Below are 13155 nucleotides of genomic sequence, written 5' to 3'. Positions count from 1 at the left end.
TAAACATGAGAATATAATTCCGAAAAAGATTATTCTCATTAGAAATGATCTTTTCCGTGAATCAATCACCCTTGAGTTAATGAAACATTCCTCACGGTGTCATTTTCTACGTGCTTTCCCAAAAATGTTACTCATCGCTATTCCTTAGGTATTTAAAAAATTCTTATTAATTTGGAAAAAAAATCTCTAAAATAAAAGAATTATTTCAAAATTATCTATCTATTTATTCTTTAAACCGTAAGTTATTAAAATTATGATAAATGCTCTGAGCTCTCAAGAAAGAATTTTTCTATCTTTAAACCGTAAGTTATTAAACCGTAAGTTATTTCAAAATCTCTAGGACAATTTGGTAAAACATATATTTTTCTATCTTTCGTTCTTTTAGCCAAACACTATAATATTATATTCATGCTAACCAAACCAAATAATATAACAATATTTCCCATTAATATGTTAAGTAATGTAACGTTCTTTTAATCTCATTTCCAATAATAATCTTACATTTTGTGAACCAAACGAACCTTAACGGACTCTACATTTCTAACTCTTTTATTCTTCAATCTCGATTCATCTTCTTTTCACAAGGTTTTCTCAACTATCATTTTCTATTTGGGATTAGAGTTTATAAATTGAAATATTCTTTAAAGTTGATTTTTTTATTGTTTCAGTAATTTGTAATCTGACATGGTCAAAGGGTGTCAAGTAAGTCAAGTAAACATGCCACATTCATCTTTTGTGATTAAAGTGATAAGTGTTAACGATCGAGTGTTCGATTTATTGTAAAACACAATATTAGTGATCATTATCTAACTTTTAAAACCTCAATGATGAAATAAGAATTTTACTCAAATTGTAATGGCTATTTATGTTGTTTATCCTTTTTTAATCTATGACTACAGAAAAATATGTACGAACCAAACGACCTCGACGGTAAATAAATTATTGTTATTTCTTGATGTTTATGAGTTCAAATACTATGAATATCAGAGGTGTGAGCATTTAATATTAAATGGTCAAAAAATATATTTAAACAAATACTATCTTATACTTACCTCATATTAATAAAAAAATAGACTGCAATAAAATAAATAAAAAACAAAAGGAATCATTTGTGTAATTTACTTTGACAAAAAAATCAGAGGTCCTTATACTTTTGAAAAAAATCAATGTATCTCCCATATTATTTTTTTCTCTTAATATAGCCCTCTAACTAAAAACAAAACCTTTGGCCAACAATTTTTTAAAGTACAGGGACCTATAATGCATTTTTACCTTTATATTTAGATTAAAATGACCTACTTCAATTGGTTTTAGATTTTTTTTATTTATGCAAATTTAGGGCAATACTTTTGGCGCCATTTTTTTTTGGAGAGTTACGATTCAGAGAAATTAATTTGGGATCTCATACCAGTTTGGAAGCATGTGTGATAAAGCCCTCCCCCTTAAAAAAATTGACAATGACTAAAAATTGAAAAATGGGCGAATCAGCTGAGAAGAAAAAGGCGGGAGTACTGATGGTTAACGGCACCGATCAGCGGGAACGGAGTGGAGTCCGCCGGAGGTTGGTACAGTCAACTTTGTTTCCGCACATATCTCTAAAAATTGAAACGAAGTTTCACGAGAAGGCTAATGAATGTGATGACGAAAATAATGACGTTGAAGATGAAGAGTTCTGTGGTAATCAAGGCAAGAAGAAGGGAAGAAAACGGAAAGGGAAAGTATGTCCTCAGAATCGAGCTTCTAAAAAGGTTTAGTTGAATTATTTTTTTAGTTTTCTGAACCGAATAGAATTGCAGAACCTTTTTCTAGTTTTTTTTAGTAACTGATTTCCAATGAGCAGGGAAAGGAGAAATCGCCCATGAAAACTACTCCAAAGAAGAACGGGATGAATAATTTGATGGAGAGTGACGATGCATCACCGTCGCCAATCCCTAATTTGAGACTGGAGGCGAAGTTCATAGCTGAGGTTGGCGGTTATGCTTTTTTCTGCATTATTTCAATCTCTACTTATGTTTTTGGAAGTATTAACATGGTTTTTGTTTTCTATTGTACCTTGGATAGCTGACACTAGCAGTTAACTTGCTTCTTTTTTTAAAAAATTTTCTGCTCCTTTTTGGTGTTGATAAAGAACTTTGTTTTGATTGTTGAAGTTAATATCATGTACTAATGCTGAAAGATTTCGATGTAATGTGGCAATACAACAATAGTTCCAGGAAATTATAACAATGGAGAAAATTGCAAAGCTTTGTGGTGAATTTTTTTGCTTTATGCTTTGGGTTCTTTTAGAAACACAGGTATGACCTAACCAGATAATAAAGATAAACTTAGGATTAAGGAGATTGAAAATAATCTTGAGACTGAACATAGTAACTGCTGTTTGGTGGTTCTAATTTTCTGAAAGAGAGATGTGAGGGTTGTACTAGGCAATGTAGGTTGTGTGCTGTTCACTGGAGGCCATTGATGATGAAGCAAAGCTTATGTTGGAGCTCCTGGAGCTTAAATAATGCCCAGCATGATGGCATTGGACAGGATGTTCCTACTCTTGAAAGTAGTCGGAATGATAAGTAACCTTCACCCTGAAAGTAGTCAGAATGACAAGTAACCTTCACCCTCAAAGCCTAGTGAGAAGCTTATATCTGCAAGCTTCATGAATCCTTTTGAATATGGAACGTCTCATTGGGTTATCCTTGCAACACAAGAAGCTACTATTGATCCTTTTTCTTTTTGCATAAATTCATCTGCCCCAGTTCCCCTCTCCTCCCCCCATTCCTTTTTCCTTGTGATGGGTACTGCAATATAGTATCTGTATGCATCAGCTTATACTACTAGCAAACAGTCTCTAAGTCAAGATACATTAATTTAACTAGCATGTAATATAATATTTGACATGTAAGCTATATCTGAAAGTGCATGTGTTTTATGCTTGATCAGGAAAATTCCCAGATGTCTGCAGGGAAGAAAATTCATCCATTTTTCACAATGCAAGAAGTGGGGAAGAGGATCCAGGAGACTGCCGAAGCAGGGAGCAGTAATTGTTTGCTTAACAGAAGCAACAAACGCATTGATATTGGTCCTATTCATGTATTTGAAAGAAGTCAGGTATTGCATTATTAAGTGAATCGTGTCTAATTGTATTGTATTTTCTGGTTTTGAGTTTGAACTTCGTAAATATTCAGCTCATCTGGAATGACATTTAAACTTTTCCATATAGGATGATGTAGTTCTTGCTTGGAAAGATTGGATGTTTTTGGAGAACATCTCCACTGACACCAGTTGCAACTTTGAAGGCCTATTCACATCAGTTTTTGAAAGTTGCATTGGGGCATTATCTTTTGACAACTTTCCTGTTGTTTCACATTCCTTTAATCCATCACTTGTTCAAAACAAGTTGAAAGATCAATTTGTTATTCAAAATAATGACTTTCTTGGAACATCAGTGGAAATACCTGCTGTGCTAGTAGATGAGCTGTTAGAAAACTGTCAGCTCCCAAAGAGATCAGAAGGGGTACGTGTTACTTTTTATCTTTATTACCATTCTTTCTTTGTTTTCAAGGAACTTCCTATTACCAATAATATTTTTCTCATTTTGTATTAATTTCCCCTAAATCCCACAAATTCTCCATAGAAATCCTCGACAATCAGCCTCCACAAATCATAAACCCCATTTTAGTTAGGCAAGTACCTTACGTAGAATCTAATATAGACCTCATTTACCCTGCTTTTAAAGGTGTCCTAGTTGCATGTGAGCCAAGGTTCATCAGCTGTTTATGTAACTTTTCGATGTTCTTTGATTTGTTTGTCACTATAAATTTTTTAGTGCCCTGACTGCCAAGTAGATAGAGTTGCTGTCCTTTCTAAGCAGGCTGATAATGTGGAAAATTCTGGTCTTGAACAGCGAAGTAGACTTCTTCAAGAAAGGTTTGAAATATTCATATTAAAACTTTTCTTCCCTGTCATCCTTTTTCATTTGAAACTTTTCTGATATGTTAATTTGGATTTTCTTAATCGTGTTTTCTATCACATATATTGTATGTGTCCATTAGAAATATTGTTTTCATATTAGCTGTACAATAACTTGCTCAATTTCTTGTAACAGTTGTGTCTGAAACTATTCATTTCAAAGTATGCAGTATTGATACAGTTTGATAAAAATAGGAGTTCCACCTTAATAAGTGCTTGCCAAATGGAACTAGCCCATGTGTTACCCACTAGTTAATACCTTAATTTTATTGTCTAAGGTCAATGATGCTAACTTTTGCAATTTAACCATATTAATAAAAATCATGTGTATCTGAAAAAAGAAGTTACTGATAAATTTGCCTTTATGTAAGTTTGATGTGTTATTCAAAGAAAAATCCCTTTCACTGTATTAATACATGCAGATTTGTTCCATGCTATCATGGTTGCAGTATCCAGCCTGATAATAGCTTATGGACTGATAAGTACCAGCCAAAAAGTGACACGGAGGTGAATTTTATTATCTTGTCTGGTCTGAACTGCTATGATCTGAGAAAGAGGAGGGAGGGGGAGGCTAATATGATATTTCACATTTTCGTTTTTCTCCTTCAATGCTGTTTTTCAGGTGTGTGGTAATACTGAATCAGTTAAGTTTATGAGTGAATGGTTGAGGCTTTGGCGTAAGAGAAGTTTTCAAACCATCAAATCCTCCAATAACATTGATACAGTCAAAATGCTTGAAGATGATGATTATTGCGAAAGTGATTTTGATTCAGGAAACATAGATGAAGAGAATAGTCTGAAGAATGTTCTCTTGGTTACAGGACCAATTGGGGTAAACACAGATCTTTTGACTAAAGCCTAGTTCATGTTTGTTTGTTTTAGAATTAATCTTTGTGTCGCCATGTTTTTTTCAACTCACATGATAAACTTTCATAATTGGCTTTTAATGAATTTATTCTCTTTATCATGTATCACTACTTGTTGCAGTTGATGTTTCCTTTGGTGGTCTTTTTTTTTTTGATATGAATTGCAGGCCTCATTAAAAACCCCCTTCTTGACTAATGGAACTTTTGAGAAAGTTCCTTAATCAGCGGAGGGAGGAAAAGAGTGCCTTAGGATTTTATTGCTCAAGAAACACAGTACATAAAAAACAACCAGCAGACAGACTAAACACCATAAAAATTACAGAACATTTAAAACGACCAGTCCGCCCCTACACAATAGCGAAACTACCACATCCCCTACAACCACAATAAACCAAGACCCTACTGAATGACCTCTAAGGCAATAATGAGTGATCAGCCAATCCCCTGTTTAGCTAAGGTATCAGCCTCACAATTGCATCTCCTCGGTATATGTCTAATAATGATCGCCCTCTCCGAGATTAAGGAAGCAATTTTTTGAACCAGTAAACTAAGAAAAGGAGGAGATGAAGTCGGCAGTAAGATCCAATCCACCACTGTCTTACAATCACTCTTAATAATTAACCTTCCTTTAGTCACCCATTCCGACGATAGAAAAAAATTCAATGCCTTTCTCTATGGCTTTCATCTCAGCGAGTGGAGGAGGACCTGGACCAACAGCAAGCTAGAAAGACCCAAGGATTTTGCTTTTCGAGTCCCTTAAAATGCCACCCATTCCCCCCAACAGCCCGTCCCCACTAACTGCCCCATCAACATTAACTTTAAAAAAAATGGAGGGGAGGAGGAAGCCATTCCTGAACCTTCATCCTTTTAGGGTGCCTTGTCTGGTGCTTGTCTGCAAGCGACGGGTCTCCTACAAGAGAGTCAACCTGAATGATAACGTTCGGGTACTTAGCAAGGAACCACTTAACCAACCTAAATCTGCATATGAAGAAAAGATTAGGTTTGTCTAGTTTCCAATCATCAAAAACCACCAAATTTCTAGCCTTCCATAGTGACCAAAGAACTACCCCCGGTATAAAGCTCCATATTAATGACTTTGGCCTTAAATCCGACCAGGAACACAGCAAAGAGGCTAGTGATGTCATTCTTTCTTACATATAGGTTTGATTTTAGATTTTTACATTCTTGAAAGTGGAACCGGTAAATTGACTTAGGTCCTCGGTTCTCACTTCTCAGAAGTCAGAACAATAAATGTAGTTACACCTGCTAAGAGTTCAGTTTTGAGATTGTATGAGGTTTAAGATAACTATTTTGCTTATATTCAATTGGAACTTAATTCCTTTTCTTCTTAAAGGGTTACTGTTTCGGAAAGCTTTTTGCAGTTTGTTTCAAGGTGCTTATGCTTTTGGTTTCCATTGATAGTTAAAGTTATTTTTCTGGTGTTGCAGAGTGGGAAGTCTGCAGCTATCCAAGCTTGTGCAAAGGAACAAGGATTTAAGGTTCTAGAGGTGCTACAAAAGTTTTAGATTCTTGTTCAATTGTTTTACAATTTCTTTGTTGATTTCTCAAGTTGAGGCCATATGCGAATCGTACTTATCCTGGCATAATATTAGGATCTGCCTTTGATTCACATAGACTCTTGTATTACTATGAAACTAAGTAATTACGTTAATTTCATAAGTTTGCAATTCTAAATTGTAGTTGTTTCTTGTTGTGCATATATGCTCTTGAGTCTTGCCACTTAAAGACAAAGATCCATCTCTCCTTTATTTTTAAATGATGAGTTTCACTATGAACTTATTCATACATAAGATGTTGTGGAAGATTGTGACTGGAAATGAAGTTGCATGACTATAAATCATTTGTCTTGTTCCTTTAAATTTGTGCTGCCATATCTACAGTGATTTACACTGGCTTTTTCTAAGACGCATATTTATGTCATTTGAAATATAATTGTATAGGATTTGATATTGATCATTTCATTTGAAAACTTTGAAGTTTTCTTCTGGTTTCTCTTGTATTATTTTTCTTGTTAAAAGGTCGATTCATATTTCAAAAGCCTCATATGCTTTAGCATAGTTTCCTATTTGTTAAATTACCGTTAATTTACTTCTAGTTTCTGCACTCCTAAAAGTAGAAATAAGAAGCAAGTAATGTTCTTGCAATTTCCGTATTGCTTAGTTTAATCCCTCTGTGATTACAAGGTATCTTTTCGACTGGTCAATTGAGTTATATTATGTGGATACTTTTTAGTGTTTTGTAATTTAGTTATAGGAAAGTAATCCATTAAGTGGAAGCTAAATGCTTTTTTATCTATTGTTTTGTTAGTCCAATGCATCAGACTGTAGAAATGGAGCTGTCGTGAAGCAAAAATTCGGTGAGGCATTAGAATCATGCTGCCTTACAGGGTTGGTGGCTTTTTCTTCAACATCACTCTTACACTTCTATCCTTTATTAGTCTTTATTTTATTATTATTCCATTGCCCATTGAAGCGTTGAGCTGAATTCAAGCTTTTCTAACATGATTACTTGTCTGAGATCGTAACATATATTTGTTTCAGGTCAGTAGAAAGCCAAGTAGATTCACTTAGCAAGCATGTTAAGAAATCTGCAGAAATTTTATCCAATGGTGATGCAGTGCAAGAAGTTGAAAATGCAGTGATAGAATTGATACCAGCATCAGATAAGGATGGTGCATCTGTTGCCCTTGGAGTTCCTGAAAAACATGTCTTTAACGAAAGTGAGACTGGCTTCGGTCAAGCAAAGTTGATTCTCTTTGAGGATGTCGATATCAATTTCCCTGAAGATCGTGGTTTTGTTGCTGCCATACAGCATATTGCTGAAAAAGCAAAAGGGCCTGTGATACTGACTAGTAATAGTAAGATGGTTTTATGGTCGAAAGAGTTTATTTTTTCTATAGCCTTGTCTGACAAAATATTTCTTCATAACTCCGTGTTGTGGCACTTGTGTGTGGTAATTCTCAGGTAAAAATCTTATTCTGCCAGACAACTTGGGCAGGCTAGAGTTATGTTTCACAATGCCATCACCAGAAGAGCTGCTTCACCATCTTTATATGGTATAAGCTTCCAGTTCCTTCCTTTAAACACTTTCATGTTACAACAATCTTTATCTTTTTCATGTTATCTTTGTGCCATAGGTTTGTGAAGCAGAGAAAGCCTCCATTCAATCACATTTACTAAAGCAATTGATTAAATGTTGTCAGAATGATATCCGGAAATCTATTATGAACCTCCAGTTTTGGTGTCAAGGGAAAAAACATCAAAAAGGTAAAAACACAATGAAGCCATACAATGCTTTGCAGTACATCTACTTTTGTTTCTGAATTTTAGATGTTGCCGTAATAGAAATTTAGTAAACTGGTTTTCCCTATAGTCAGGTGGGATACAATGCTAGAAGAGATCATGGAAAATGCTAGAATTACAAATTAAAAAGCTTTAATATTGAATATTTTCCTCGAGATGGTTTAATCTGTCAACGCCTTTGCAAATTTTGACAAGTCAATGTGCAAGTAAGTGTAGTAAAATTGATTTGCATGTACGTTCTTGTGCATGATCAAGAATCATTTGAAGAAAAGATTGGCCATCTATAAATACATATGCACATTGATTTCAGTAATCTCAATAGGTCCCTGATACACGTGGGAATAGAAACCCTATTTAACTGTTTTTGTGGTGTATAGTGATGTATGCACAAGATTTAATTCAAGTATTTATGTCATTGTTTCTAAAATAAGTGCACTAGAAAACTTCTGGTCAGCCTTTGTGATTATGGATTTATGGTTTAGGGTTACTATTAACGAAGGTTGTGGTTTGCTCTAGTTTCGATGTCTGTTCTTGGATATTGTCAGACGGTTCTCTAGTGATTGAGAGATGTGATGTTCGTTTTTTCTGTAGGGGAAAGGTGTGTGGCACCCTCTGCCGCTGGTTTGATAGATCTTCCACTTGTGCCATATTTCGTTAGAAAATGGTGTATTGCATATTGTGAATGCTTTCAAGAAAAACAGTGGGCAGCTTGCATCTTCTGTAGTTGAACCTTACCATGTTGCTCTCTATATTTGCATTTTTACTTTGTCATTGATGATTGCATTTATGCTTTAGTCTGCATTCTAGTTTCAGCTGTGTATCTTTGAATAAGAAATCTAATGAAAGAGAACGAGGTAAATTACATATAAGTTTTTTCCATGTCATAGTTTTTGCAAAGGTATTTTGTTATTACTATGACTTTTTGAAGCTACATGACTTTGGTTCTAAGGAACCGATAGAATTACTTTTAACATGGTCCAATTTGTAAAACTTATTTTAAGCTTGAGAAAATCAAAAAGGGTCTTTTCAAGGGTGTGATTTCCAATTTCTTGCAAAGAACATGTTATCATGTATTTATACTTTATTTTAACACCCATTGGGTTATCCAGATAGGAAATTGCAGAAGACTTATGGCTTGCAGCCGTTTGATATAGAGGCTTGTCATTCAGTACTACCAACTATGATCCCTTGGGATTTACCATCTCAGTTATCGGAGTTCATTGAGAAGGAAATTACTAAGACTGTATCCATAATTGAAGATGAATCTACTTTAATGGAGGTGATAGAGGAAGAACTTGAAAGCGACATGTCAAATGGCTTGGAGATGCTCGATAAAGAGATAGACAGCATAAACCCTTTTTGTGCAGTACACGATTTTTACAATTCTTCAGGCACCCCAATTTCTTTCGCTCGAAGAGTTCCTAAGCATAAACCTAATGTTGTCATGTCTTCGGACTCTGAAGATGAGCAATTTAATATACAACCTTCTTTAGTTCCAGAAAAGAATGTCAGCTGTGAATTATTTGTTAAAGAAGATTTGGGACTCCTCTCACCTCATCCAAACATTCAGAATAGCACAAGTCCATCAAGAGATAAGCTACTTTGTTCTGAAACAGAGAAATGTGAGGAAAGTGGCTTCCACTTCTCAGAAACATCAAATGATTTAGAAATGGGAGCTTGCAAATCTATGGATGTATCATATGTTCCTGAGTCATCCTTTGTTCCTGAGACTGAAATCAGTAATGGGATGGAGCTTTCTTCTAGAACTGTGTCTTACGCTAATTTTTCTGAAGCAACAGAAGTTTCAGTGAGTTGTGAGTTATCTGAGGACCTGATGCCAGTTGAAGTGAATGACTCTTGTAAATTTATACAGAAATCAGGTAAAAGTTCTGACGGTACATTCAGTATTACTGCTGAAGCTTCTCATGAAGAGGTGGAGAATTCTCAAAATGATTATGATGACGCTCCATCAAATGGACATGCAGTGATGGATGAATGCAGCCGCATGAATTTCACCAAAAAGTCCTTTTCCATGGGTAAATTGAGGAACCTTGTGACCGCTGATTCTGTGCAAGAGTCATGGAAAAAACTTCGTGACAGTCATGCTGATATGAAAAAGTATGTTGAATTGGAGCCAAGAGATACTAATGAAATTTTGAAACTTACATCTAGAATGAGTGACCTTATTTCACAAGCTGACATACTGCTTTCCAAGTGCCAAATACAAGTATGTGATAGATTGTACTCCCCCCCCCCAAAGAGACCATTTCTTATTGAGTTTATGCCTGTTATTGTGATTCTAATACTACTTGTCCAGGATACTTTTCAGCTGGGAACGATCCCTTCCGAGGACTCAAATGCATTTAGCTGGTGTGATGAGCAGCTGCAGATGGTTGACACTGTTTCTCAACATGGATTTTGCTTGTATGCTAAAAATATTGATAGTATAGGATCAAACATAGGTTTTGAGCATAGGGTGGATTTGAGCCAGGAGATACTGGCTTCCTCAGCTAGTGCAATGGCGTTTGGTAGATTGCGTGGACATGATGCTAGAGCAAGTTGTGCTTCGGTTGATGGAAAGGGTTTGGAAATGAGCCCTTCGAAATGTGAGCTTGCAGTGAAAAGGTACAGAGTTGTCATGTCCCATGAAGCCTCACTTGTATGTTTTTCTTGCATGAGTTGATCATATTGACCTTACCAAATCACACTTCACATATCAATGTTGATCATTTACAATATCACCGTGGGCTTCTTAGGATGGAAAAATGTATTTCCATGGATAGAAGACTCTGTAGATGTATTATTTTGACATTTAACTTCTGTTCTCTCTTCTCTGTTTGAAACAGATTTTGGTTGCCTCCCATCTAGTTCAAAGCATGTTTCCTTGCTGCTTGATTTATTCAGTTAGAAATTTCATTATCACTACTGTATTTTTAGTTTCATTAGCTTTGGCTTTGCAATACAGGGAAGTGAAGTCATGCCTTTTCGACATCATTAGGTCCATAGTCCCTTCAAGATTGCACTTGGCACTGAAGGGTGTTGCATGCCATGAATATATTTCCTCATTGGGAGGCATTTCAAGATCAGAAGCTTCCCGATTACCAGTAGGCACGGGCTTGACAAAAAGACGGAGGTACTGTTATTTATAATTAATTTCTGGTAAATATTAGTACATTTTCATGCCCAGCACATCCCTTGGAGTAGTTTCGTTTCGTTACAGATTGTTTTTATGCAGGGCACGAGGTGCTCGCCATTACTTGAGTACCGGTGCGCTAACATTATCCCCTGAAGATATTTCATTGTTGGGCCAATATAACTTCAATGGAAGGTTATCATCCAACAGCTGATGGACATGGTAAGCTTGCAAGTTAGTGTCCTTGGCTTGAAACAGTTGCCATGGAGTATTTTAATGGATCCAGAGAAAAGCAGATGTTATGTATTAGATAATAGCAATATTTATTGGAAAATAAATGTCTGAAGTCTTACAAACATATCTGAACACATGAATGCAGGTACAGAGTAGAGATATCTTAATCTTCGGGTGCGATTCCATCTATTTTGCTGATTGTAAAGCATAGTCGTAACAGTTGTGGTGATATAGTGATTATAGCAAGGAACATCCCTTCCCATCTTCTCTGCCCTAAAATTTGTTGAAGTGAATATCTTGTTATGAAGAAATTATTTTATGGGTTATTTCTCATCTAGTCACTCGTGATTCCTATATCATTTAAAAAGATCCACTATTATATTTTTGTCGTTTATATGCTTCGATTATATTTTTCAAATCATCTTTTTCGATGGTAAATATCAAAATTTAGAAAAGTTAGGATTATATGATACAGGTGAAATTGTTTGAATAATATGGTGCAAAAATTTGACCATATAAATTTGGCGGCCGCCGTGATCGATAATGGTAAAGGGATTTAGAATTAGAGATTTTTATGGTTGAGTTTTTGTTTAATATTTGAGAGAAATTTAAATAATAATAATATTTTTAGTTTTTTATAAGAACAAAATTTTTTAAAAATATGAATGTGATACACGTCAGATAATAATTTATTTTAGCTATCGTAATGAATTAAATACCTAAAAATATTAGGCTGAAAACATTATCCATCTATCTTGAAGGAGAAATACCTTAGGCATATAAAGTGAACAAAAAATATAGTTTGAATTTTTTTTATTAAACCTATATAAAATACCTAATAAGACGCCCTTTCTCTTTACGGAATATAAAAAAATATTATTTTTATAAATACTATTTAAAAATATTATAATTATAAATAAAAAATAATATATTTAAATAAGGCTTAATTAGAGAATAAGTGTCCAAATTGTATCACTTTTCTCGAATAGGTGTCTAAAGCTTTTTTCGAATCATCCAAGTGTATAATGTTAAAAATGTTATCACTTTAGGTGCTCCAATCGTAGCGATAGTTAAAAAACTCTGTTAAGTGACATGTATTGTATTCTGATAATTTTAGAAATGTTATTTTAAAAGAAAAAGTTCAAAAATAATATATTTAAAAAACCCTAATTCCTCTAAAATTATAAAAAGAATCTAAATTCTCCAAAAATCCCTAAAATCAACCTTAAATTCCCTAACCCTAACCTTACCCACTTCATTGTCGACCACGATCATCGTCGTTACCTCCATCCTTGGAATCTCCCTCGTCAGCAGTCTTCACCCTTGTCGTCGCGAGCATCATCGAGTTGCTTGGGTGTCGTGAATTTTGAAAGTTTGGCTTGTCGATATTCGTCGATTATGGGTCATTGTGTTCGTCGGATCGTCAGGTGAAGGTTTTGGTGGAGGTTAGGTCATTGTGCTCGGCTGATCGTCGATTATTCGTCTATTGTTGATTTTTCAAATAGTTTTAGGAAGAAAAAATTTATATAAGAGATGTGTTGTAAAAAAATTAAAATGACAATTTTACCCTAAAATGTTAAATTTTACTTTATTGAGACATTAAAAAAAATAGTAGAAATGTGAATGTGCCTAGTAAAAG

General features: G+C 34.8%; 1 protein-coding gene across 1 annotated transcript; it reads left to right on the top strand.

Moving 5' to 3' along the window:
• Window positions 1-1460: 1460 nt before the first annotated feature.
• Window positions 1461-11537, top strand: LOC120152091. Its single transcript, XM_039164387.1, has 16 exons — window positions 1461-1748; window positions 1841-1966; window positions 2932-3099; window positions 3212-3505; window positions 3818-3918; window positions 4383-4467; window positions 4583-4792; window positions 6275-6334; window positions 7155-7234; window positions 7388-7704; window positions 7811-7902; window positions 7984-8113; window positions 9259-10376; window positions 10467-10774; window positions 11115-11282; window positions 11385-11537. Exons 1-16 carry the CDS (start codon window positions 1476-1478, stop codon window positions 11494-11496), a joined length of 3642 nt encoding a protein of 1213 aa, XP_039020318.1. The 5' UTR covers window positions 1461-1475; the 3' UTR covers window positions 11497-11537.
• Window positions 11538-13155: the final 1618 nt, after the last annotated feature.

The sequence above is a fragment of the Hibiscus syriacus genome, unplaced genomic scaffold (assembly GCF_006381635.1).
Source record: "Hibiscus syriacus cultivar Baekdansim isolate YM2019G1 unplaced genomic scaffold, ASM638163v2 tig00002840_pilon, whole genome shotgun sequence".
Lineage (NCBI taxonomy): Eukaryota > Viridiplantae > Streptophyta > Magnoliopsida > Malvales > Malvaceae > Hibiscus > Hibiscus syriacus.
This window is presented reverse-complemented; position numbering and strand designations above follow the sequence as displayed.

Excerpts from the sequence above, each read along its gene's own strand:
- LOC120152091 (XM_039164387.1), top strand. The coding sequence starts at position 1,476 with ATGGGCGAATCAGCTGAGAAGAAAAAGGCGGGAGTACTGATGGTTAAC. Across the intron at positions 1,749-1,840 it reads AGAATCGAGCTTCTAAAAAG|GGAAAGGAGAAATCGCCCAT; the intron begins GTTTAGTTGAAT and ends TCCAATGAGCAG. Across the intron at positions 4,793-6,274 it reads TGGTTACAGGACCAATTGGG|AGTGGGAAGTCTGCAGCTAT; the intron begins GTAAACACAGAT and ends CTGGTGTTGCAG.